The following is a 25,377-nucleotide window of genomic DNA, read 5'->3' on the forward strand; positions in this document are numbered from 1 at the left end:
ACCACCCTCTGAGATACTGAACAGTTAAAATAACAATAAATTTTTTCATCCAGCAATACTTAAAGAACATTTCCTGCAGCAACGAGCACCAAACTAATGCATTGAGTTGCTGTGGTTCCTTCACTTCAATCCTAACAGAGTCCAAGCCCCTCAGATCATGCTCATCAATTATTGATTCAGTCTGAACTGCTAGAATTAGTATTTTATTGCTATTTCTTTCCCCAGAGCAGTACGGGTGCAAAACTTGCTAATTTCCCATTGCTTAGTCACAGCTTACTGTGTTGAAAATTCATGCACATACTTGTGACATTTTAGTAGTTTTCCAGAATGACAGTCCTTTTATTTTTCTGTATTTATTATTCAGTATACAGCTGCATGATACACTGAAGATAAGAAAAACTGGGGAGAGTGATTCACAGTTGCATTATGAGAAATCAAGGTCTTCCAAATCAAGGCAGAAACAATTCTCATACAGTCCGTCATCAACACCTAAATTCTACATTATTTTAAATTTACTTAGTGCTATAAATATTCACTAGTGACAATACTACTGTAACCTGAAAATAAGGCAGGGGCGAGATCTGATCTACATCTGGTTTATATTTAGTGTTCATACTTGTATATGATTTTATATCCATACACTTGTATAAAACAACAAAATAAACAGTTCCCATAACAATAAACAGGGCATATTGTGCATCTTGTAAGTTATGGTGTACAGTAAAACTGATATCAAATCCCATAGGTTATGGGACACAATAACAAACATACAATGATATAATAGTCTGTAAATTTACCAAATAATTTAAAAAGAGGAAGCAAGATATTAAACACAATGGGGCTGATTCATCATTACTGCTTTTAATTCAGTTTAAAACAAAGGTGCTTTCATGTTACGGGAAACTTGAATGCAGCAAGATAATGAATCACAGTCAATACATACAATTTGGCAGAACTATAGTTAGATATTATTTAAGTAATTTTTGGAGTGCTTGATTGTGGAACTCTGGAATCAATTTGCTCACATTTAGTTTCTCTGCCTGCCTTTGTAATATATATATATATATATATATAATACTTGTCTTAAGGTATTCACCAGCTTTGTTTTTTGATATGGAAGTAAATCCTCAGCTTATCACTTTGCCATTGCTATTTCCCACCAAACCAGAACCAAGCCATGGAAGTCCATGGCAGTCCCAGAGGTCTGGATGATGTGCTGGCTTTTAATGATGTGTCACCCTAGGTATCTAATCATTCTATAAATAGAATTTTAAACCCTAAACTATTTTTATAACATTCATATATTTTACCTACTGCTAAGCTGGCAAATGTGATTTAATCACAATTCTGTAATCTAATCATGCTTTTAAATCCACTGAAGCCAAGATGTGCAATAATATTCATACAACTACACACAGAGTTGTATCTAATCCCTAATTTTGCACTGCTGCAACTCTCCAGCAGTAACAGAAACGTATGTATGTACATATGTAACAGAAAAGGAGTAAACCAGTGCTGTGAATGAACTTTTGTCTGCTATTCTCATGCTCTCTGATTACATTTATATTCAAAACAGTATCAGCAGAGGACTGCTGTGGGAAGAGAAGCACAAGATGCTGCTCAAGAACACCAGAAGCCAGAGGGCCTGGTAGGTAAGTAGTAGTGTCAGACACAAAGTGGTATTTTGATTGCTAGGGCTGCTTGTGCTTCTGCTGGTCATGGCTCCCCCAGCTACTCACAGAGAATGACAGTGGGGTGTCATGGGGAAGCTGAGGCATAAAAACTGTTTTGTGGTTTTGCTGCACCAGACAACCAGTCCTTCAAGCTTTGAGAGCCACAGGAAGCAGCCGTGGGGGGCTCAGGGGTTAAAGGCAGCTGGTGATTTTATGTCTGGGTTGGATTCAAAGGAACAGTATGCTTCACACTGCAAATCAATGTTTATTTTACCACAGAACCATCAGAATCGACAACAGGGCGCCAGAGTGCATCTTCACTAATCTATCCCATAACAACACGGGAGCACAATTTTCAAAGACACATAGTTATACATCTGGTAACCACTTCTGTCCCCATTTCTTAAAGATTAGAAATGCTTTGGGACACACACGCACACATTAAAAAAAAAAAAACAAAACAACAATCCTTTTTTTTTGTTGCTGTCAGAAGTAGAAAGTGCCCGGTAGTCCATCATCGTTTTCTGGTCCCACTGTTGCCACTGACAGACTTACTGAAACTTCTGCTCATTTGTGGGAAGTGTACAGTTGGTGTTCTTTCAGTGGGGCCATACAGCCCTAAATTCCTGGCTGTAGCTGACTTCCGAAGGGGCTTGACACTGGGAAAGGGATTGAAGACTTGCGGCTTCAGGTTCCCAGGCTGGGGAGATTTAGCCAGGCTTCCACTGTCGCTGGATGAGCTGGAGGACTCTGACAAACGTTGCTGTTTGGGCTGATGGGATGCTGACTCAGCGTTGGTTCTGTTATCTGAGGTGAGTTCCAGTGCTTCCAGTTTCAGCTGAACCACCGACACGTTTGTGCTGCTGTCCCCAGAGCCCGTCTCAGACGACTGCAGGTCAGTTTTTCGAGTAGTCCTGTCATCCAAACCACCTCCTTCTCTTTCTCCAAAGTCAGAATGTTTGGAAATCTCCTCCTTTGCACCAGGACTGTTTGGTTTATAGCTCTCACTCTGCTCCTCTATTAGTCCTATGGTATCTCCATAGCCCAGCTGGCCTTTGGCCCTAGCAATGTTCTTTCGATGAACTCGTATGTGAGTGCGCCACGGGGAGTTTAGTTTTGTTTTAAGATCTTCTTGGGGGATGGGAGACATCTTCCCTGTAGCATGACTTGGGATGTGAATAACAGCATTTTTGAGAGCCCTGTTATTCAATTTCATCTTCTTTCCTAAAAGGAGGTGGTTTATCACTGGGGAATGGTTTACCTGAGAAGGGAGGAGGCTGGTAACTGGCCCTTTGTCTGAAAGAAAGTGTTTAAAAGAAACACAGTTTTGTTAAAGATCAAAGCAAATCGATGTTGTAAGGATCCACCACAAAATCTAATGTCTCTCTTGAGTTACTGAAAGATTTGTAGGACTGACTTCCATAAAAAAAAAAAAAAGAAAAAAGTAAAAGGAAAAATCACAAATCACCGAATTTCTCTTACATCTTGAAGATTAACACAAAGCTGTTAAATGCTATAATAAAATTTCCTGTCCTCCCACCCCAGCTCCTTACCTATTCCTGAGCCAGAAATACCATGAAAATAAATCATATCAAAAATAGCCCTTTGACTAAAGGCTAACTGAGTAACAGTAATTGAGAGTTTAACATTAATATTGACTTCTGATCTTTCCCCTGTCTTTCATTTCTCTTCCAGTTGTAAGAGGCAATTCAGTCCCTCTGCAGGAGGAGGCATGTATGATTGGACAATAACCAAATCTTTTCTATAAGATTATAATCTATAAGATTATTAAAGCACAGCAATAGAGCAAGAATTAGCTAATTAGACAACAGTTTGATTAAACCACAAACCCAGCCCAGCATCATGATTAGTAAGATTAGAAAGGTTTGTGTTTGAGGGGTGGGGGTTGGCAATCCTTGAGAATCAACATTTTACCGTTTGCACTGTTACTGCTGGCTACAGTCAAAGCAAATGTTTTGCCAATATTTAAGATTTCTTTTTCTTTACAAATGATGTTAATGTGAAGTTGAAGTTCTGTGTATTCAAACTGCAGAATCATTGATCGGTTTAGGTTGGAAAAAGACCTTTAAGATCAGATGCTGCTGCTAGGACAAGCTTAGACAGAAGGGGCATAAAAGTTCTCCACAGTAACCCATCTGCATGGTTCAATGTTGACTTAGAAAGATGACACCTAAGTGGGGAGGAATGTGTGGGGTGAGCAGCTTGCACACCCACTAAAACCTTCAGCTGTGCTGTTCACGCTAACCCCCATATTTTGGAGTTTGACAACTGGGAAAACAGACTTAGCAACATGGATTGCTAAATAACAGACTGACATCCTGCTCAATCCTCACAGCAGGTGAACTGTCAGCCACAATGGAATATCTAAGCCATTTCTTCAGCTGTGTAATTTGTCATGCCCAGAGGAACTGAGAGGAGTTAGGATAATACAGACCAGCTATTAATCTACCTGCCACTTGAAGTGTATTCATCTCCTTATTTCACTTTTTCCAGTGCCTCAGTTTGTCAATTCCAAGAATGCCAAAGATTTAGTTTTTGATCAGAGAGATCAATAGAATACTCCCAGATAGCAAAGACACTTTTAAATACCATTGTTCAGCTGGTCCCTGGGACCTAAAAAAATCCCAGGGTCGTCATCTTCAGATCCTGACAAAAGAAGAAAAAACATCACCTTCTCACTTACAATCTGTCTACGTGAAGTGGTACCAACTTCACTGCTAATGTGCACTAATGTGCTCTTTATTCCATCAGTCTTTTCTTCTGTCTGTTTGGTTAAATCTAAAAGAATGTTGTCTGCCTTGTCTCCTACAATGAAGAGAGGAAATGGAGCATGTTTTGGTATGTTACCTGCTCTGATATACACGTGGTGAACCTGCTGTTGCTGCTTCTTCTTTATCCTGGAATACTGCTTTTTCAGTGCATTAATATCCGTGGTCATACGCTCCATCATCATGCTGTTAAAAGCAGCATGATACTCACTTCTGCAAGAGTCTATTGCTCCTGGACTTAACTCTGCAATGTTACTGGAACCCAGACTTTGTTCTTCATTCTGATCTGCACAGAACAGAAAAAATAAAGCAGAGATGAGTAATAAATTGGCATACTCAAGAGTTCTGCTGATTATCTACAACGAAAGTTTATGTATAACTCCTATTGTCTTACTTAACTGTGGTCTTTAAAAATCTATTACAATATTCAAATATTATACAATATATAATACAGTATTCAAATCTATTACAATATTCAGCATTAATAAAGCTGCACTGTTTACTGAAAGTGTTAAATCTCTAGAAGAAGATTAAATCTATGCTTAAGAATGGCAAGGGTTTGAGGGGATTTTAAGGAGTGCAAGAATCCTTTAACATAACTACGCAAAGTTGCGAGTACAGTTCTTCAATTACCCAAAAGTACATCAAGCCATCACTAAAGTAATCCAGAAACTGAATATTAAAGACACTTAATTGGTAGAAGAGGTCACTAACAATGCAAGTCACAAAACACATTACAGTGAAGCAGACATGAGATTAAACAGCCAGATTAGTGATACCAGCAAGAACCATCAAGAAACAGAGTTATAGCACTACAGGGAGAAATCTGCTAGTAGCAACGAGAGGGATAAGCAGAGAGCAGCCAAGGATCAGACAACCTGAGAGCATCTCTGACCAAGCAGCTGCAGAGAAACAGCAGCAGTGCAATTTATTTTCACAGCTGTTTCTGATGCATCACCAAACTGACACTCCAGGGTCAATGGGATAATTCTTTTTCAAGGGGTGTTTGTTTGTCTTTGGCTTAGTCTGCAACAGCAGTTTGATGGTCTAACTAAGTGCTAGCTTGAAGCAGTAAGTAGAAGAATGTCCCTCAGGAAGAGAAAAACAGAGCACCACAGAAAATCAAGAGGAAAATTGCAACTTACAGGTCTCTGCAAAGCCAAACTATAAGAATAATGATGTGCAATTGGATAGCAGCAACTGCTAAATCAGTCTGAGGTTTTTTTGGGGGTTAAGGTAGGAGTGGACTGGGGATTATATCAGTACAGCCTCTCTCAGGATATCATAAAATCACCGTTGATCCAATACCATTTCATAAAGGCTGCTGCAAGTTAACCAAGCTTTTCTTCTATGCATCGGTTTTCTTCTACTTGTAGAGCTTGCACTGATGAACATAGAACTCTGTCATTAAATGTATTTCAGTGTAGAGGGATTTGAAAAATAGTGACATTTTGTCAGAACACCCTAAACCATACCCAATTTTATAAAAATCTATACCCAAATATACTATAGTCTGAAGGCTTGGCCAAAAGGGCAGTAAGAAGACCTGCAGAATTCTCTCACTGCTGACAGGTTCCAGAACTAGCCATGCATAAGCTAATAAAGGTCAAGATTACTTATTACATGTACACTCTTCAGAAAATGCTGAGTACCTAACAGCTTTCTTGGATTTAGGGTGGACTATTTTCCACATGTGTGCTGCTTCTGTGGGTGGGCAACACGGTGGTGTTGGGTTTTTAACCATTACTCCAGCCAAGTCCTTAACCCATGCTGTCATTTATTGTATACATACAGGTTTCAAACTTGACTTTGAAAACACGTTCAGGAATCACAGAGCAGGTCATTTGGTACCTGCTGTGATCTCTATGTGAATATAAACCAAAATTTTCACAGAAGATTTCACAGAGGAAGCTACAGATGATTTCTGCAAGGGCATTCTGACATAACTACGTTTTCCAAAATGAACAAAATTGCTTTTACCTTTCATCTGTTTTTGGTATTTTTGGAGCTCTGGTGCCAAAAACCCACTTAGTGGTCCAAGACAGCCAATTGCATTGGCAATTGAGTCCTCATCATCCAGATCATTTTCCTCATCACTCTCTCTTGTTCTGCCAAGCCGTCTGTCAAATGAGAACATAAGAAAAATAAGAAAGAGACTCTTAAGTAGGATCATTACCAAGCATCTTATTCTTCTTTAGGAATACACAAGGCAGGATGCCACTTGTCTTTTCACTATCTGTGTAGCATAAGCAACAGCCCTATTTGCCATCAGCAATGAATCAAACTTACCCTGAAAATGAAGCAGATTTTACTGCTGCAGGGAAAGGAGTGATGTTGTACGTGTATTTCTCCCTTAATTCTGCGAGTTGCGGGAAGGGAAACTGAGCCATTGTATAAACAGTCTAGAAAAAAAACAAATATGCCATTTAAAACTGTCCCATTAACTAAAAGTTCCAAAAAGATTTCTCCATCAATAAACCTTTACAGTCTTGCAGAATTAAAGGCTGCACATACTTGTGTGCTGTAAGAAAACTGAAATGGTCTGGTTTTATACATCAGTCAGTATTTCCTGTAAGAGATTTAGCATACACATTTTAAACGTAATTACTTGTTACCAGATTATAACTGAAACCTCACTTGCCTTCTGGCCAAGAGATCCACAAACAAATTTTATGGAAAAAAAAAAAAAATCCAAAACATTGTCAACCAGGAGCTGTGATGTCCTTTCCACAGCAAAGCTTCAGAGTCAAAATATCTGGTTCCTAGTTTGTATGCAGCTTTGGATGCCATTTCAGTAATTCTGGTGAAACTGTGCCACTGGGAACCAGCCTACCCATAAAAAGCCAAACTCTCTCTCTCTTATTTATGGCTACAAGGGACAGATCCTGGGAACAAGAAAAAAAAGAAGAGAAAAAACCCTCACTTCTCACCTTAAACTGGTAGCTTTTTGTCAAACCCTTGCCTTACCCTAGAAATGAAGAGCCACCTACATTCTCAGCAGAACACCATGCAGAAGGTGATAGGCTGTGGCTTCTAAAAGAGGGTAGGCAGCTTTACCTTGCAGATAGTTCACAAACACTTATTTCAAGAGCTGCCCCACACTGGTTTAGGGCTTTTCTCTCTTTTCATTTTCATTTACACTAGGAAAGCAAAACAAAGAGCAAAACCAAACCCAAAATAAAACAAAGTGCTACTCAAGTAGGAAGTTAGCAATGAATGCCATCAACCCAGGGTAAGAGTTCAAAATGCTGGGTACAACAGAGAGATTGATGGCTGCTCCCCTGTACCACAGCAATCACACAGGGATGCCTCTCATCTTCCTGTTTGCTTCTCATCTCCTCTACACTGCAATGTTTCTAGGTGTACAAACTGAAGTAGTTTAGCTGCTTATAAAATGCTTACTGTCTGAGAAGGCATGAAAGCACAGACTCATAAACTAGCACACACTGTTGAGAGCATCTGCAGACACCTGCTGTAGAGCCTTCTGTCTCCACATTAGAGCTAAAGTTTATTATTAGGCCAATGAAAGGTCACTACTGAATCCTGTATTTGTTTAACTTCTAGGTCTGAATACATCCCCCATTCTCCTATGCCTCCAGCACTTGCCCTTTGTTTACCTAAGCTGTTCAATCTGAAACCAGGAGGAAGCTTTAGGTTTTCTTGCTCCTCTAATCCCCCCATGCTCTCTGTAAGCACTCTTGCCATGGCAAGAGCCAACTCTGCGAAACTTTTAAGCCCTCAGCCCTAGGTATATGCACTGCCTGCACAGGAGGGAGGCATTTTTAATGATACACCTACACCAACTATGTGTGCAGGTGGAGAGAATGAGGACGAGTCCTCTGATCTACTTTAGACACCTGCTCTGCCAGCCCTTGCCCCTGAAGGATCAGCCATACCTCCCCACTCTAACTCCCAAATGAAACAGGACTTTTAGAGCACAATCTGTTTTCTTGTGACAGAGAAATTCCTGTTATTCTTCACTGGCTTATGTGAAGCCTGGGCAGGTTGCTAGCTGCAGATGTACATGCCATGTAAGTCTACAGCAAATTGAGATAATTGCCTGTGTAGGAAAGGCAAAGTAGAATAATAAACCTTTCCCACAGCAGAATACTAATCCTTGAGCCACCTTGCTAGAAGTATTAGATGTAAATACACTGTTCTGATTTTGATAGAGAGAAGGACAAAAAAAAAAAAAAAAAAAAGTGGGGGAAAAAAAAAGGCAGTCTAAACACCTATCTCTGTCTGACTCCTCTGAAAAAAAGACTAAAGCAACTTAAAAACCAGTGTCTTGAAGCAGCCTGAATCCTTTCATTACAGCAATGGTTTATATTTCTTTGGTTTTTTCTCCGATATGGAAAAAACTGTTCAAATGCAGTAGCCAGTGCCTGATCCACTTATGGTAAAAGAGAGCCCAGAGTGAGCACCCCAGAAGGAGAGGGCTGCCTGCCTTTGACTTGAAGAACAGGCTCCCAACATAGCCCAAGCTCATTGACATAAGGAACACTATCTAAACTATAATGTGGTTCCTTCAACTTGAAAGGACACACATGAAACAGACACACTGCTACTCTGTACAGAAAACATAAATGTCTTCTGCATAGAAAACCCTGCCATATTCTGCCTATCAATGGCAATGCTATCCTACCTTAACACTCCTGTCAGTGTCACAAAATATACATGCAGACTATCAATACAGCTCATACCAAGTGCTGGTTTTTTGCTGAAGCACAAAAATACTGCTAATTCAGTATACTTCTAATTGCAACAGTTAAAAAGAACCCAGAAAGATCCTTCCATCTCTCCAACCAGTAAGTTACCTATGCCTTATGTTCTATTACAATGATGAAGAAAGAAATTCAGAGTCTCTAAAGCTCATTTCATATTTCCCAACATTATTCTTTGTCACAAATGCCACATCTTGATTTTTTTTTAACTGCACTTGAGACCAGGAAATACAATGAATATGAGAAGGTGTCAGGCCACCCTCCTTCAGTAGCTGAATCATCTGGTGAGAAACCTTAACACTTATTTTAAAAGTACCTCTGACAAGCTGAGCCCCCCTTTGGAAGCAAAAAAAAAGCCACAATGTTCACCTTTCTCATTCCTAGAGCTCCCCCATTAAACAAAACAACAGCAAAAACAGAAGACAAAAATCTGAAAGTGACTCTTGACTACAGAGCTCTACTTCACCAGAAAATGGAAATGTATTACCACAGAGAGTCAATAAGTTTTGACTCCAGTGATGGGTAACAAGAGTTACCTGCTGTCCACTGAAATAAACTCACCAACCTTCATATACTGAGACTGATTTTGTTTTCCCTTCCCCTAAGTCACGTTAAAAATTTCAGGTGCAAATGCTCTGTATTTGCACCCATGTAATCCCTATACTCTAAGCTCATCAAAAGCAAAGTTCCAGAACTGTAGCATGGAGTTCTTATAAAACACTTAAGTAGGCAACACCTCAAGGACATTGGGGGAGTGGAGGGAGAAGTGAAAATCAATACAATTGCATCTGTAATGCCAAAGGCTCTTTCCCAGAAAAATGTGGATCTTTTTTCTCATTTACTGACATATGCTTTAAGAATTCAGGGACTGTAATTATCTACAAATGTCTTTGTTTATAGTTCTCTGATGACTGTTCATGGCTTTCTTTTTTTTTTTTTTAATCAAAAAGGATTTTTTTTCCCTTCTCATTTGATAAACTCTTGTCTCCCACAGTGTCTGCAGAACGAAAAGGACACAATGTATTAAATTACTGGTCAGAACATACAAATAAAACAAAAGAATACCCGAAAAATTATGACTACTGAAGGATTCTATATCTTATTTGCGTAACTTCGATTGTACATTACATGACAACAAACTCTCATCTATCAACATATATCAAATTTTAATGAAATGGACCACGGTAGTTCTCTACATTTAAAGTACACGATAAGATTTTAGCTTTGACTGCAGGCTATCTATTTGTGCCATTGATGTGCTAGCTCAACTCCATTATATTAAAATTTTATTCTTGGGAGAGTTTAAGTCTGCTGTATCTGAACAAAAATGTAATTTGCTTGAAATCAGGCCCTAAAGGAAACAGAAAACACAAATATCACAATTATATTATATAACATTTACTCACCTGCATGAGTTCATTGCTGTCAATCAGATTGTCTTCTAGCATCTCCTGAGTCAGCTTGCCCATGGTACTGTAAAACTCATCTGCAGTTTCACAACACTCTATTTGCCTACATCAAAATAAATGTTTGGTTTAGTTTTTTGTGTTTTGTCTCTTTGTTGTGTTTAGTTTATTGATTTTTTTTTACTTTTACATATCATTATACACTTCCAAATGAAAACTCCATTTTCTGTCATGATAAAATACATGCTTAGGCATTTTAATTCCTAAGTTCATTGCAATCCTCCCTACACTTCCAAAAAACAAAACTGTGCACATCACACTGGAAACACTGGTGCAGTAAAAGGATATACTGAGCAGAGCTTACTGTCCTGACTCCTCAAGATAAAGGATCCATGCATGTCCAGACAGGTTATTCCCTTTGCCCCTTCTACTTCTACACTATGAGCATCAGTAAATCCTGCCTCCTACTAGCACAAGGGAGATCTCCCATCAGCTCAAAGAAGGACCAGAAAGGGACCATCATCTAAATTTACTGGCTGAACTGCTTTTCTGGTCAGATGGGAACATATTTGCTGGCCAGAAAACATTCCAGAGAACTAAATTAAATATAGGTGTTACTGATATATGTCATTGCATTCAAAAGAGCTGATCTCACATAGTGCGGGATGCAGGAAAATGCACTCATATTCTGCATATTTGTGGCTGTTATTTCTGAATTGGAGATGCAGACTTTTTTGCTTTTTCGTGGTGTTTTTGTTTTGGTGGGGAGTTTTTTATTTGCTTGTGAGGTTATTTGGGTTTTGTAATGTTCTGTTTCTTTCCTCCATGCTTTTCTTTTAATTTCTAAAAACATAGAATCACCCCCAGTGTGTCAGCTAAAGGAAGAGAAATATGAGAGATACACTTTTGTGAGCTGCTGTTCTACACACATTAGGGTCAGGTGCTAAAATTCCTCTCCTATCAAGTGAAAAATTTGTTTTACTTCCATCCCCAACAAATGCAATGGTACACACTGTAGCATCCTCTGCAAAATACAGCAGCTGGAATGATTTAAAAAGCACACGGCCTTTTTCCTTAAGGATTAGAAGCTTCCCTTGATCTTCAGTGTCCATAGGAAACAAACATTGAACTGAGACTGAAAACACAGTTTAGCTAAAGAATGTTTAAATTGAAAAAACAAAACAAAACCAAAAAACCAACCAACCAGAAAAACCAACCCAAGTAACAATGGGTATGAAGCAAATTATCACAAACTTAGTGCTTATTACCTTCCCTGATACATGCAGTCTCTCATGACCTCCACATTCTGCTTTTTCCACTGCACCTATTTTTATGCTTCCCTTTCCTTCAGTCTCCCTCAAAACAGAAGTAGGACTGAACAACATGCATTCCAGGAAAAGCACTTCTCATCCCATTTTCATGTCTAGAAACATAGTTTTGAGAAGTTGGAAGATCAAGAAACTACAAGCACTGTTTCAGACCCTACTTCTTTAAATCCCCCGTTCTGTTTCTAGCAGAGAAGAGGAACAAAATCACAACCTTCTTCCAGCAAAAATATAGTGCCCAATCTTTTACTTTCTTATCTCATTTGACACTATTAATCACAAGCTTACTGAATTTTAGTTCTTGTTAACTTTAGTGACTTATCTTCTGGTTCTCTAGCTATCACACCAGTGTCCCAGTTTGTTTATTTCCTCCAAATTTGTCAGACCCATTCCACCAACTCATCTACAAAAATTCCCCCATTCCCCAAAAACAATAGTTACAAAGCATGGAGTATGATCAACTTACTCCTTTGGACATATTATAGATTTCTTTGTGCTGTCCCTTCCAATTTTTATAAAATATGTTTCATTTTTGCTTTAAGTTTTACAGTAATAACTTCAAAGCACTGATTGCCTTTTTGATCATGTTATGAGCTGGAACATTATTAATTATAGCTGTTAAGTGTACAGAGGCCTACTGCAACAGAACCTTTTATCTAAAGGTATAGCACAAAGGAATAAAGCACAATGGGACCAAAGACAGTCCTAATGCAGATGATTCATGCAACTGAATTTTTATTCATTAACTGAACACATAAAGCTCTTACGAAATCAATAATAAATAAATCAATTATTAAACTAATTATTCTATTTATAATTCTGCTGATTAAAAATAAAATATACTAAACAAAGTCTCTCACAATGTTACTGGCCTGCAGTATTAATTTGTTGAGAAAGAAAAAAGAAATGAAGCCTCCAAGGAGAGAGCTAAACATAAATCCCAGTTGCCCAGCCTCAGGGAAAAAAGGAAGGTGAGTGTTGATGGGCATCACACGAAAAATTTGATGCAGCTGCTGAAGGCAGCTGAAAAAAGTTTCCAGCTGAGCTAACATCTGCTCAAGCTGTCAGAGCTCACACCTCCTGCTGAAGTCAGTGACAAAACTCCTTTCTCTGGGAGCACTGCACACTCTTTGGAATGCAAATATTTGCTATGATACCAGGAGGAGTTTAGAAGAACTATTGTGCTTTGTCCTGAGTTTCCAAGGCCATAAAGGACTATATAAGAAACTTAGCAAGAATGTGCTTAAAATCAGAGAATAGCAGGAAAAAATTGTTTGCAGGCCTTAACAGAACTATGTAACTGAACTCTGCTCTTGGCTGTAACAAATGGACATAAATCAGGGCCCCTCAGTTCAGGAAGGATATCGAGGTCCTGGAGCAGGTCCAAAGGAGGGCAACCAGGCTGGTGAAGGGACTCCAGCACAGATCCTATGAGGAGAGGCTGAGGGAGCTGGGGCTGTTCAGCCTGGAGAAGAGGAGGCTCAGGGGAGACCTCATCACTCTCTACAACTCCCTGAAAGGAGGTTGGAGCCAGGGGGGAGTTGGTCTCTTTTCCCAGGCAACTCTCAGCAAGACAGGAGGGCACGGTCTCAAGTTGTGCCGGGAGGTTTAGGTTGGACATTAGAAAGAATTTCTTTACGGAGAGGGTGATCAGACATTGGAATGGGCTGCCCAGGGAAGTGGTGGATTCTCCATCCCTGGAGATATTTAAAAAGAGACTGGATGTGGCACTCAGTGCCATGGTCTGGTAACTGCAGCAGTAGTGGATCAAGGGTTGGACTTGATGATCTCAGAGGTCCCTTCCAACCCAGCCAAGTCTATATTATATTATTATATTATATTATATATTATATTATATTATATTATATTATATTATATTATATTATATTATATTATATTATATTATATTATATTATATTATATTATATTATATTATATTATATTATATTATATTATATTATATTATATTATATTATATTATATTATCTTTAAGTCTCCTTAAGTGCAAATAGGGGAATTAATATCCCCAGCTTCAGGTATCAAAATAAATTTTAGCTAGTCACACTTAAGTCTCTCTGTATGCCTTTCAGGAGAGTATTTACCAGCTTCCTCAGAGGTCTATGTTCTGGGAAGTCCAACCAACCTTTTAGCGTAGAATGAAGTCGTAATACACAGACAATGCAAACAACTGGAGACATTTCTGCAGCAAGGGTCAACCCATTATCATGGTTTGTGCAGCTTTTAAAAACAGAATAATTATCCTTAAAATTGAGAACATGCTCCTCAGAACAATGTAAGCTCCACACACTGCTCATACTGAAACGAAAAATCAGATAATAAAAATGACCACTTACTCTCCTAACTTTGCCCAAATAGCCAAAGCTACTCTCAGTATAATTTCAGAGCCTTCAAAGAAAACTGAATCCCAGATCTTCAGAACTGTATGGTTAGGCAGGCAAGTGGCAAAGAGGGTCAGAAACCACTGCATTGTGAAGACGTTTGTAAGTGGGGGTTCATAGCCTCCTGAAAAAAAAAAAAAAAAGGATGTTTGAAGTATTTGTAGTCTTCTATTGTTTGACAAAACTATAAACTGCATACTGAAATTCACCAAAAATTGTAGTATGTCTGATATTGCTCAAAGATGATTTAGCCTGCAGCTGCCCAAAGATAAGCTGAAAAAAAGCGATGGAAAAATTACATAATCACTTTTCATTCTGCTGCACTACAAAAAGCTCTAAGCAGCACCATGGATTTTGGACCATAAACTATGGAAATCACCAGCAGCACATATTTTTTTCCTTATATCAAGAAGATTGGTTTTTCTTCCCCAATGCCTTATAAACTTGAACATTTTTGCCATATAAACTTGAACCTTTTACTAATAAGGTTAAGCCTTTTACTAAAAAAAAAAAAAAAAAACAAAAAACCAAATTGTGCTGCATCATGCACAAGTCTTTATCTACATGAAGGTTAAGGTGACTGTCTCTTTTAAAGTCTTATCTGCTGTTTTAAAATCTTGATGTACAGCTTAGCAGAAGCAACTGCAACACATTTTGTTTTCCAAGAGTTACTATTTCAGCCTGAAACTCTAAAGTTTTACTTTTTTGTTACTTTCAGAGAACATTTTGTGCTTTGTACTATCAACGGACCCATTGAAGGTCATGACCAAAGAGGCTGCCCCTGTGAAAATGCTTGCAAACAGCAAATAGTTCCTTGATACCCTTTCTTTGTTTTTACACAGTTTGGGCAGCATTCCAGTACCTGAAGGGAGCCTATAAGAAATCTGGAGAAGGACTTTTTACAAGGGCATGCAGTGATAGGACAAAGTAATGGTTTTAAACTGAAAAAGGGTACATTTAGATTAGGTATTAGGAATAAATTATTTTCTGTAAAGCGTGATACTGGAACAGGTTGCCTGGGGAAATTGTGGATGCTCCATCCTTGGAAAATGCTCAAGGCCAGGTTGGACGGTGCTTTGAAGAACCTGGTCAAGTGGAAGTTGTCCCTGCCCACGGCAGGGGGGTTGGAACTAGATGATTTTTAAGGTCCCTTCCAACCTAAAGCATTCTATGATTCTATGAAAATACATATTCTATGCAGTAAAGCTATGTAAACACTTGAAAAACTGTATTTTTAGACCAGCGCTCAGATGAAACAAAAGCAAAAAGGAACTAAATAGCTTTTTCTGTTGAACCTACCTCCACTTTCTCTGTTAGCAGCTCTTTGCAGGGTGTCTAAGTGCTGAGACAATTCAGGAAGCTTCATTCGTAAAAGATCTCGGAAAACAGCCATATCCACAGAGAGAGCACGGAGATTATTGACAAAATAGCTATCAGGAAGTACCTTATCGATTAGGTAAATCATGATCTGTGTGGAAAAAGAAATATAATCATGTAGGACTTACAGAGACAATTACTGTCTAGGAAAAGCAGAAGAAAAAACCTAGAATTTTAAAGAACTTAATGTAAATAATGATTTGGAGCCAGTGGCAAGACATGCCTCTGGTACCTCCATTTACATGGGTGGAAAACATAATTTTAGGTATCCATAGGTACTCTAGGTATCCACAAGCAATCAAAGTGCAAAGGCCTCTTGAAGCTGTCCAGAATTTATGAACCACTAATGACCAAAATCAATGACACAGTGCCCTATGCCCAAGTCAGAGGCATTACTCAAACCAAAGGGAACTTCTGACACTTTTGCTGTTGTCTGTGACATTCTCCATTCTGTTGGAATGTTCTGCTGTCCCTTCTCTGGTTGTTAAATGCCACAACTAGGTGACTGATCTTACAATTATTTCCCTCTCTCCAAAATGCAAGATACTGTTCCACACATTTTACTGCAATGTGTTACCGTGTGCTGCACTTCATCTTGTCACTTTAAAAGGTGCTAAATTAAGCAGCATGAAATATTTTAAACAGACATCTGTTTCAAATGAGACAGCTCAACTACATGGGTGGTAATGTATTAACTGGATACTGTCAAACTTTTGAGAATGAGGAAATGCAACAAAGAAATATGCAAAAGCTGCTGTATGGCATCAGCCCAAGAGCAGATGTTGGCCTTCAGTTTAGGATCTTTCACAGTCTCCATGGCCACTCCACAAACCATATCCAGAGAGCCTGCTTCATTTCTCCACTAGTCCTTTCATTAAATTTCAAATGAGCATCCTTAAAAAGCATTGCACATTCATACACAGAAGACAATCCTCCTTCCAGTTGCTCTCTTTTCATAAGATGCCCACAAAAACAGTTTTGCAGACACTGGACTTCCACCTCACACAGTATTTTTATTACTGCTTCCTTTTCTCTACTAGGTTGTTACATAACCATATGCTATCACTTGCCCTTGCATGATACATTTTGGGAAGTAAGTCTTCTGTTTCATATTTTGAAGCACGCAGATCAGTGGTCAATACAGACAAATCAACAGCTTTTATACATTTTTGATGGGGCTTTTTTTGTTCTTTTTGAGTTTTAAGAATTGAAAGAAATCAAAAGATGGTAGAAACGTAAGCTGGAGTCCCATTTTGTCAGATTCATTCTCTCATCTTTGCTGAATACTGGGACACTTCATTGTCTTTAAAAATTATTGTTTCTTTTGCTTAGATATATTTCAACCAATGGAAAAATAATTTAATACAGTAATGTTAAAACTATGCTATTTTTGTTTTCATTAATTTCTTCTGTCATAAGCCACAAATCCCTTCCTTAAAGAAACCATTTTATAAAGGCTTTTTCTCCCTTCCCACTGTGTGGTATTACTACAGAAATCTCAGATATATGAGATCATAGGAAAGAACAGTAATCTTTTTGTAACAGTGAAGACCATTCTATTTCACTGGCATGTGAATTGTTTTGAGAATGCTTTTGTAAAAAAGCAGCTTCACATATTCATGTTTGCAATAGATACTTTCTTCATGACACATCTCTACATACTCATTTTTATTATTTGACTTTGTAGTAGGTCCTCACAACACGCAGAAAAGGTTGGTTTTTAGGTTTCAGTACCTATGAGACTTTTTATGTGTACTCTGATAGCTTTGATATATGCAAGATGTAATTTTCTTGTTCTTGGTAATTTCTGTAGGTTAACTTTGAGGTGTCTCCAGAGATTTAACTTCAACATGCTTATCTTAACTAGTGAAGACTTGAGCTTCCTGACTGGGCACTCACTGAAGCTCCCATGTTGGCTCCTGAGCTGTTAAAGCCCCACAATGTCCATAGCACCAGTTCTTTCCCAAACCCTGGGAGACACTTCCCAGACACAGAGTTTTTGTTTACAACGTTGTTCCCAGAAAGTGGACTTGACTGGTAAGCCCTGAGAATCGAGTACTGTGTCCAGTTCTGGGCCCCTCAGTACAGGAAGGATATCAAGGTCCTGGAACAGGTCCAAAGGAGGGCAACCAGGCTGGTGAAGGGACTCCAGCACAGATCCTATGAGGAGAGGCTGAGGGAGCTGGGGCTGTTCAGCCTGGAGAAGAGGAGCCTCAGGGGAGACCTCATCACTCTCTACAACTCCCTGAAAGGAGGTTGTAGCCAGGGGGGGGTTGGTCTCTTTTCCCAGGCAACTCTCAGCAAGACAAGAGGGCACGGTCTCAAGTTGTGCCAGGGGAGGTTTAGGTTGGACATTAGAAAGAATTTCTTTACTGAGAGGGTGATCATGCATTGGAATGGGCTGCCCCGGGAAGTGGTGGATTCTCCATCCCTGGAGATACTTAAAAAGAGACTGGATGTGGCACTCAGTGCCATGGTCGGGTAACTGCAGCGGTAGTGGATCAAGGGTTGGACTTGATGATCTCTGAGGTCCCTTCCAATTCTATGATTCTAGGACTCTATGAATCCCTTTGCTCTCTTAACTCCCAGGCTCTGCAATAACTCGCAGTTTCCTCACAGCTCCAATCCTGAGGGCAGCTTTGCAGCTGTTCTGAAGTCACTCCTCATGTGCTTTAGATGGCAGAGGGACAACAACAACAAAACAGCCACAGGGTAACCACCACCCCACAGTTCATTTTTTCTCCTCAGGACAAAGAGCCTGACACTGCTCACAGAAAAAGACAATCCAATAATATAAGATTGCATATAGTTCTTGCCATCAACTTGAACTTCATAAATCTTAGGCAATTGGATTTCCTGTATTATGGTTTAGGAGCTTCTGGGCAGTGTTAACATCACAATAAAATGTTAAAAACACTGAGGGAATTTTTAGGAAGAATTACTGAAAAGAAATTTTACTCTTTGATCTAAAGCAGGTATATTATGCTATTTTCTAACTACTACAGGCAGCACTCTAGAATGAAGCATTAAATGTCCACTAGCTGGACTCTGATAATGAAAGCTTTACATTTTAGGAGCTCTGAGTGAATTTAAGTATTTACCATAATTAAATCATTGTCTAAGGTAAAACCAAGCAGCTCAGTATCTCAAGAGTCACAGTCATCTACTAGCTTGACTCCAACTCACACATATGAGCAAGATTACTTAAGGAGATTTGCACATGATATTGCCAAACCTTAAACATGTCCTGTATGAAACTGTATTTCCATTTTCTGGCATGCAATAAATTTCATGAAGGTTGCTTATGATTAGAAAAGGCCTAAAGAATAAAATACTGCACGACTAACATAGCCCAGAAAGTAGCTTCAAAGTGATATATTTATATTAAAAATATTTATTTTGTATTTTCCTAGAATTTGCTTTAAAATGCAGCATTTAATAACAGCCTTACATGCTACTGCCACACAAGAGGCTCAAAATGGAATCTAAAGTTTTCAGCTAATTATGGAGTTTGGAGGCAGATTTGGGATTATGGGCGAAAATATTCTAAAGCCAGCAGCCATGTTCTAATTTATTATTATGGCCAAATTCTCATTCATTTGTTTGAAAACTATTTTAACAGCGATAACATTCAAACTGTTCATTTTAGCTCATAAAGAATAACAAACACTCAGCAGATATACAGTGACTCCTTTGAGTCCTGCTCTTTCAGGCTGTCTACAAAACTCATGCACTTGTTTATTCTGAGCTTCACTAACTAGAAGCAACCTTCAACACTGAAAAAAAAAATACTTTACTCACTTTCAAGGCATCCCCTTCATTGCCCTCCATTACTTCCAGAATAAGTGCTGCTAGTATGTTAAATCCTTGACAATAGCCAACAGATTTATTCCACCTAGCATAAGCCAGCAAAACTCGTTTTAGTACCACTCGATCTTGCTCTGCCTCCTGGCCACAGTAAGAACTGCAACCAGTTCGGTGAAGGTCCTTTAAAAAAAAAAAGAAAAGCACAAGAGCAGAGAGAAAAGCTGTGCATTTTCCTTACCCTTTAGTTCTCCTACCTGTCCCAGTTTTCCTTTCACCTCTACCCTCCCCAATATATACTCCCAAAGTTTATGTTTCTTTTTTTCAAGCTGTAAACATCTAGCTTACTGAAGAGATATAGGTTCAGCAAGCTCTTAAGTAAGCATATAGCCTAAAAGATGTTCATATGAAGTTGTCACAGAAAATATTAACAGAAATCTAGGTTTCAAAGAGGCAAGACCAAGCAGCTGCTTAATCAAACAAAAAAGAGCAACTGTTTCTAACAAAGTATAAACGAGCTACTAGGCAACTAAGTAATGAAAACATAAGAAAACAGAAAGTGTTCTTGAGATTTAAGTGTTTTATAAGCCAAAGGCAGAACATGTACTACAGTGTTTAATATTTCATAAGTAGTATCTATAAGCTTAAATGACCACGCACAGACAACAACTGTAATAATTTGGAACACAAATTATTTGCTCTGTGTACTCTAATTAAGGTGGCTGTAGAAGACAATCTCTCCACATAAAGTAGTATCCCCTAAATAGGCAGAACAATATTTAAGCCACCACAGCAATACACATCTGTCAGGCTCTTCCCCAAAACTGCCAGCTGCTCTAAATATTAAACATTAACCAGCTGAGACATATGCATAGACAGAGGTGTTTCACAACTGTGAAATAACTGAAAAATGCTCAATTGCTATATTATAAAACATTATTTTTAATTCCAGCAAATATTTGAGTTTGTTTATATAGAAGAGGGGGAAAAAAAAAGCTATGTTCCTTTGTCTCTATAAAACTCTTGTATTTCTTTTAAAGTAAAAAAGTAGAATGAAGGGACAACAGAAGAAGTGAGTAATAGCAATTTTTTCCCACCTAGCACTAACCAGACCAGTGCAGAAGGACCAAAGAAGCCAAATAAATAATTTTGGTGGGGAAAGGAAATTAAGGTGTAAATTTTGCCAAAGCCATTGCAGAGACCAAAATAAATCCAAATTCCACCCACCTAAGAAAAAACCAAAACCAACCAACCAAACAAAAAAACCAAAAAAAACCAACCCCAAAAAACCCAACTTCACTTGTCATTAAAAAAGTCAAAATAAAATAAATTAACTGGTTACCTTTACTATCTGGATGCCCATAGAGTCATCATCAGGATTACTTCTTTCATTGAATGTGAATCTCATAGTTTTATCCCAATCAATGGCTATACTGTGTAAGTACTGATCAGCTAGGGTCAGCCAAACCTAGAAACAGACAAAGCAAGTCAGAAAAATTTATTATTTCTCACATAAAATACTTATAGTTCTCATATATGTTACCAGCTGAACCTTGTCACCTTTACCCATAGGAGATCTGCTGTTAGACTTGAAATACACAGAACTATATCTAAAACAATTTTGGCACAATTAATGTTGTTCCCTTGTTTCCAAAAACAGAAAGGAAGGAAACTGTGTCCATCAAGTGTCCAGATCTGTGAACTGCTTACAAAGTTGTTAGAAACTGAATCCACAGGGGCTCTCCAAGATGGAAGCACACTCTCCTGCAAGGTCCTGCTTCTCAGCTCAGCCCTTCCAGCCTCATAACCAGCAAGAGGTTTTATAAAGAGGTAACACTGTCACAGGCTTTCCTCATATCCTGCATGGATCCATCTCCTGGACACCCCAGAGAAGAAACCTAGTGGGGCTATAGGTCCCTTCTGATCAACTTTGCAGAACAAATATCATCTAATATCAATCATTTGGGACTGATCTGAAAGCATCACATATATAAGAGCAACTTACTCTTACAAGAGGGCTTCTTAGACTGTTGATATTACAAGAAATTCTGAAAACAAATGTTTTGATAAAAGCCCAATAATTACCAGAACAAATTTATGCATGTGTATCCAAGACAAAAGCCAGACCCTTTCTATACCTCTGAAAAGTTGCTGAACCATGAAGGACACATGATGGAGCCTACAATGCCAATAGGTAACAATAAAGGATCTTTCCCTTCAGGAAACTGAAAGAAATCCTAAAATCAAATTGGCCAAGTTTTATATCAGTCATTAACTCACTCAAGTGAGAAGTGATTCTGACACCTCCCACAGATTTAAGCACACAGATAGTGGCATGATGAAGGAATTTATAGACAGCTCACATAATCTCATATTTTCTCATTTAAATGTCCCTTCCCACACTTTTGCAAAGCCACCCATGCAGAGGAATGCCACTGTTCTGCCTCACAGCAGCCTTTAGCACTGCTGACATCCAACTGATGCTGGTTGACTGGATTCTTTCTCTCTGCCAGCAGAAAACAAATGTCACATGCCACAGTGATAATGCAGATGTCACCCTGCTGCTTCTGCTGCCAGCAAAGGAGGCAATCAGCATGCTCCCAACACAAAATGCTTCCTTTATTTTGGACTCAAAATTATTAATATCTTAAAAATATTAAAATCTATCTCAAAATTCTTGGGAAGCATGGGAATGGCAGTGAAAAAAACTCCTTTTCTTTGGTCAGCATCACATGGTCACGTGAGCAAACACAGAGATGGGCAGAGTGAGAAGGAAAAGAGGATCTGAGTTGGATGATGTGGTAAAGCATAACCTCAGCAAGTCTGCTGATGACACAAAACTAGGACTAAGGAGCCTAAGGGCACCTTGAGAGGCTGACACCTTGAGAGGAGAAGTGGGCTGACAAGAACATCATAAATTTCAACAAGGAGAAGTGTAAAGCCCTGCATGTGAAGAGGAACAACTCCAGGCACCAGTGTCTGTTGGGGACCATGAAGTTGATAAACAGCTTTGCAAAGGAGGAACTGAGGGTCCTGGTGGAGACCAAGTTGACCATGAGGCAGCAATGTGCTCTTATGGCAAAGATGACCAGCAGCCCAGAGCACTGCCAGCAGGCTGAAGGAGGTGATCCTTGCCCTCTGCTCAGCCCTGGTGAGACACACCCAGAGTGATGGGTCCAGTCCTGGGCTCCTCAGTATGAGAGAGATACAGAGCTACTGAAGAGAACACAGCTAGGAGCCACTAAGAGGATTAAGGGACTCACACACATGAGAAAAGGCTGAGAGGGTTGGGATTGTTCAGCCTGGAGAAGAAGGCTCATGGGAGATCTTATTTTATATAAATACCTGAAGGGAAGATACAAAGAGGAAGGAGCCAGGCTCTTCTCAGTGAGGCCCAGTGACAGGACCAGAGACAACAGGCACAAACTGAGACACAGGAGGTTCTGTCCAAACATCAGGAAACACTTTTTTACTGTGAAGGTGATGGAGAGCTGACACAGATTGCCTGGAGAGGTTATGGAGTCTCCTTCTTTGGAGATACTCAAAAGCCATCTGTACAGAGTCCCTGGCAACCAGCTGTAGATGGCCCTGCTTGGGCATGGGGTTGGACCAGATGACCTCCAGAGGTGCCTTCCAACATCAACCATTCTGTCAATCTATGACCTCTGCCACTCCAGTACAGAAAAGTGTCTGAGAGATTTATTGGGGTGTGGGTAAAAAATGTCTCAGGAAAGAAAAAAGGCTGCTAGATGGATATGTTGATTCACTGGAGTTATAGATTAAAAGTAAAATCACAGTGGTGTGAGGAAAGTGATGCCACTATAGGTCTTCAATGTCCTTTCAGTTTTCCTTTGTAAAGAGGAACAGTTCAGTTTGGAAAGATAGCAAAAAGAAAACAGGAAAAGGAAATTAATGTGATGCATCAAAAATATTTCTTCTTTTATATATTTATAAAGCTTTAAAAATGCTTTTTTTTTTAAAAATTGCATTTTTAAATCTGAGATCATCTGAATCAGTTTTATAGAAAAAATTAATAGACACCGTTTTTATTTTTTTAAGCTTCAAACATTGTTGAAGAAAGCAATGAAGTACAGCAAAATCCCACTGGACCCTCTCCTACAACACTAAGTCTGTGCAATTTCCCATTAATGTTGCACTCTACCATTCCACATTACTGATTCTGAACTTTCCTAATTTAGGCAATCTGCCTTTCCCCCATCAAACGTTTCCATGAGCATTCTTGTCAGCAGCAGCATCTATCAACTTCACCTTCATAGCATAACAGTTTACACTGGAGATGTGCTCTCCTTTCATTTCATCTTCAGGTGGGAGACAGCTTCACCAGTGCAATTCCTTGAGACTGACAGAACGAAGCAATAACATCTGCACCAAAATAAGTTACCTAAGCCTCAGGCAGAAAGAGCTCAACTATTGAAAACATCATTTTCACCTGTCTCTTTGGTCTCTCCAGCTGCCCTGAGAGGTTAGCACCGAAGAATGTAAAGTAAGAAAAATCCGCATGACAACTTTATCTTAAAAACTCCAAATATTTGTTAAAAAAAAACCACTGATGTCATTCACCTCTCTCTCCTGAGGAACCACAGGCACTATGTCCCACAGAGCACTCGGATCCACCTACCTTCCTGCGCCATTCTTTGGGTATTCCTGTCGGCAACCTGGCCACTGCTTTGAGCGCATCATGCCACTACAAGGAATAGCATCCAAAAATGCATAAAATCCAACATTAGTTTAACAATAAACTAATAATAAAACAATAAAGTCCAACATTAGTTATGCAACAGCACTGCAGACAAGCACATTCATTTCATTTTACATATCAGAGTTTAACTGTTTAGGCCACTCACTGGGAAAATATATACGAATTACTTACTAATATAACAACTATGGAATATTCCAGGACACAAAGACTTATGAAATAGCTGAGGAAACAATGAAAGCCTATTACATTTTCCAAACACTAATGGGAGAGCTCTTGGTGCAATTGCAAATAAGATGCTGACATCATGATGTCAGATGCACTTCTGAATTAGAGCAAGTACCTTGATTGAAGGGAGCCCACTTCTTTCTAAACTCAAGAGAAAAATTAATCAAATTACCTGCTGAAAACCATTTTGACCTAAAGAGGGTTCAAGAGTGAACTTCAATTTTGTATCAACCCCTAGAAACAAAAAGAAAAAAAAAAAAGTCATTAATTAATTTAGCTTAGAAGGAAAAAAAAATACAGCAAGCAACCCACAATTTAAATAAGAACATAAGATTTCAGTTACATATTTCAACAGCTGCATTTCAACCTCTTTCTATTAATTACTTTCTTCACAACGAATTCAAAGCACACGTTCAAAAGTACAAGGACAAAATGTTTTTCAAATACAGTAATACCCTCTTTAATGATGCAGTTTGGCACAACTAATTTCACTGTAAAATCACAAACTTAGCAATTTTACAGACTACAGTATTACACTGCAAACTCTCATATGCAACCACAGAAAAATATCTACAGAGACAGTTTCTTTCCACCTACCCCAACTTCTTGACACTACAGTACTCAAAACTCATTTGGAGGTACTAAAATTATACTAAAATCATTAATTTTTTCTACAATGCCTCACAATATAAAGTACATTTGGTCAGAATCCTTATTTAAGCTTAGATTTTATTTTGCCTGTACGAGCAACTTATCCTAATTCTTATAAACCATGCCCACAAGTAAGTCTGTAAAATACAATATTGCATAAGAAAGTAGGAACTCATATTTGGCCTACACTGGATCCTGACTGTGGCACTGGGGTCTGACAGAAGGGGTAGAACAGCATCACTTGTACTTTTCCTGATTTCCCCCAGTTTCGGTGCTCAGCTCCC

The 25,377-nt window shown here is 38.8% G+C and overlaps 1 protein-coding gene across 6 annotated transcripts in view; it reads right to left on the reverse strand.

Annotated features, from left to right (window-relative positions):
• Positions 1-318: 318 nt before the first annotated feature.
• The window catches only part of TBC1D30 (TBC1 domain family member 30), a 55,399-nt gene continuing 30,340 nt past the window's right edge, over positions 319-25,377 (reverse strand). For 3 of the 6 annotated variants that reach the window (XM_071733482.1, XM_071733481.1, XM_071733478.1), the window contains 12 exons: positions 24,615-24,676; positions 24,137-24,202; positions 20,840-20,965; positions 19,495-19,680; positions 15,616-15,784; positions 14,272-14,440; positions 10,593-10,698; positions 6,752-6,864; positions 6,443-6,582; positions 4,542-4,748; positions 4,284-4,340; positions 319-2,969 (listed from right to left, as the gene is read on the reverse strand). In XM_071733482.1, the coding sequence (XP_071589583.1) occupies positions 2,188-2,969; positions 4,284-4,340; positions 4,542-4,748; positions 6,443-6,582; positions 6,752-6,864; positions 10,593-10,698; positions 14,272-14,440; positions 15,616-15,784; positions 19,495-19,680; positions 20,840-20,965; positions 24,137-24,202; positions 24,615-24,676 (2,183 nt within the window). In that variant the 3' untranslated portion in view covers positions 319-2,187. Of the gene's footprint in view, positions 2,970-4,283; positions 4,341-4,541; positions 4,749-6,442; positions 6,583-6,751; positions 6,865-10,592; positions 10,699-14,271; positions 14,441-15,615; positions 15,785-19,494; positions 19,681-20,839; positions 20,966-24,136; positions 24,203-24,614; positions 24,677-25,280; positions 25,300-25,377 lie in introns of those variants that run through there. The other 3 variants (XM_071733480.1, XM_071733479.1, XM_071733483.1) reach the window with 2 other exon arrangements.

The sequence above is a fragment of the Heliangelus exortis genome, chromosome 1 (genome assembly GCF_036169615.1).
Source record: "Heliangelus exortis chromosome 1, bHelExo1.hap1, whole genome shotgun sequence".
NCBI lineage: Eukaryota > Metazoa > Chordata > Aves > Apodiformes > Trochilidae > Heliangelus > Heliangelus exortis.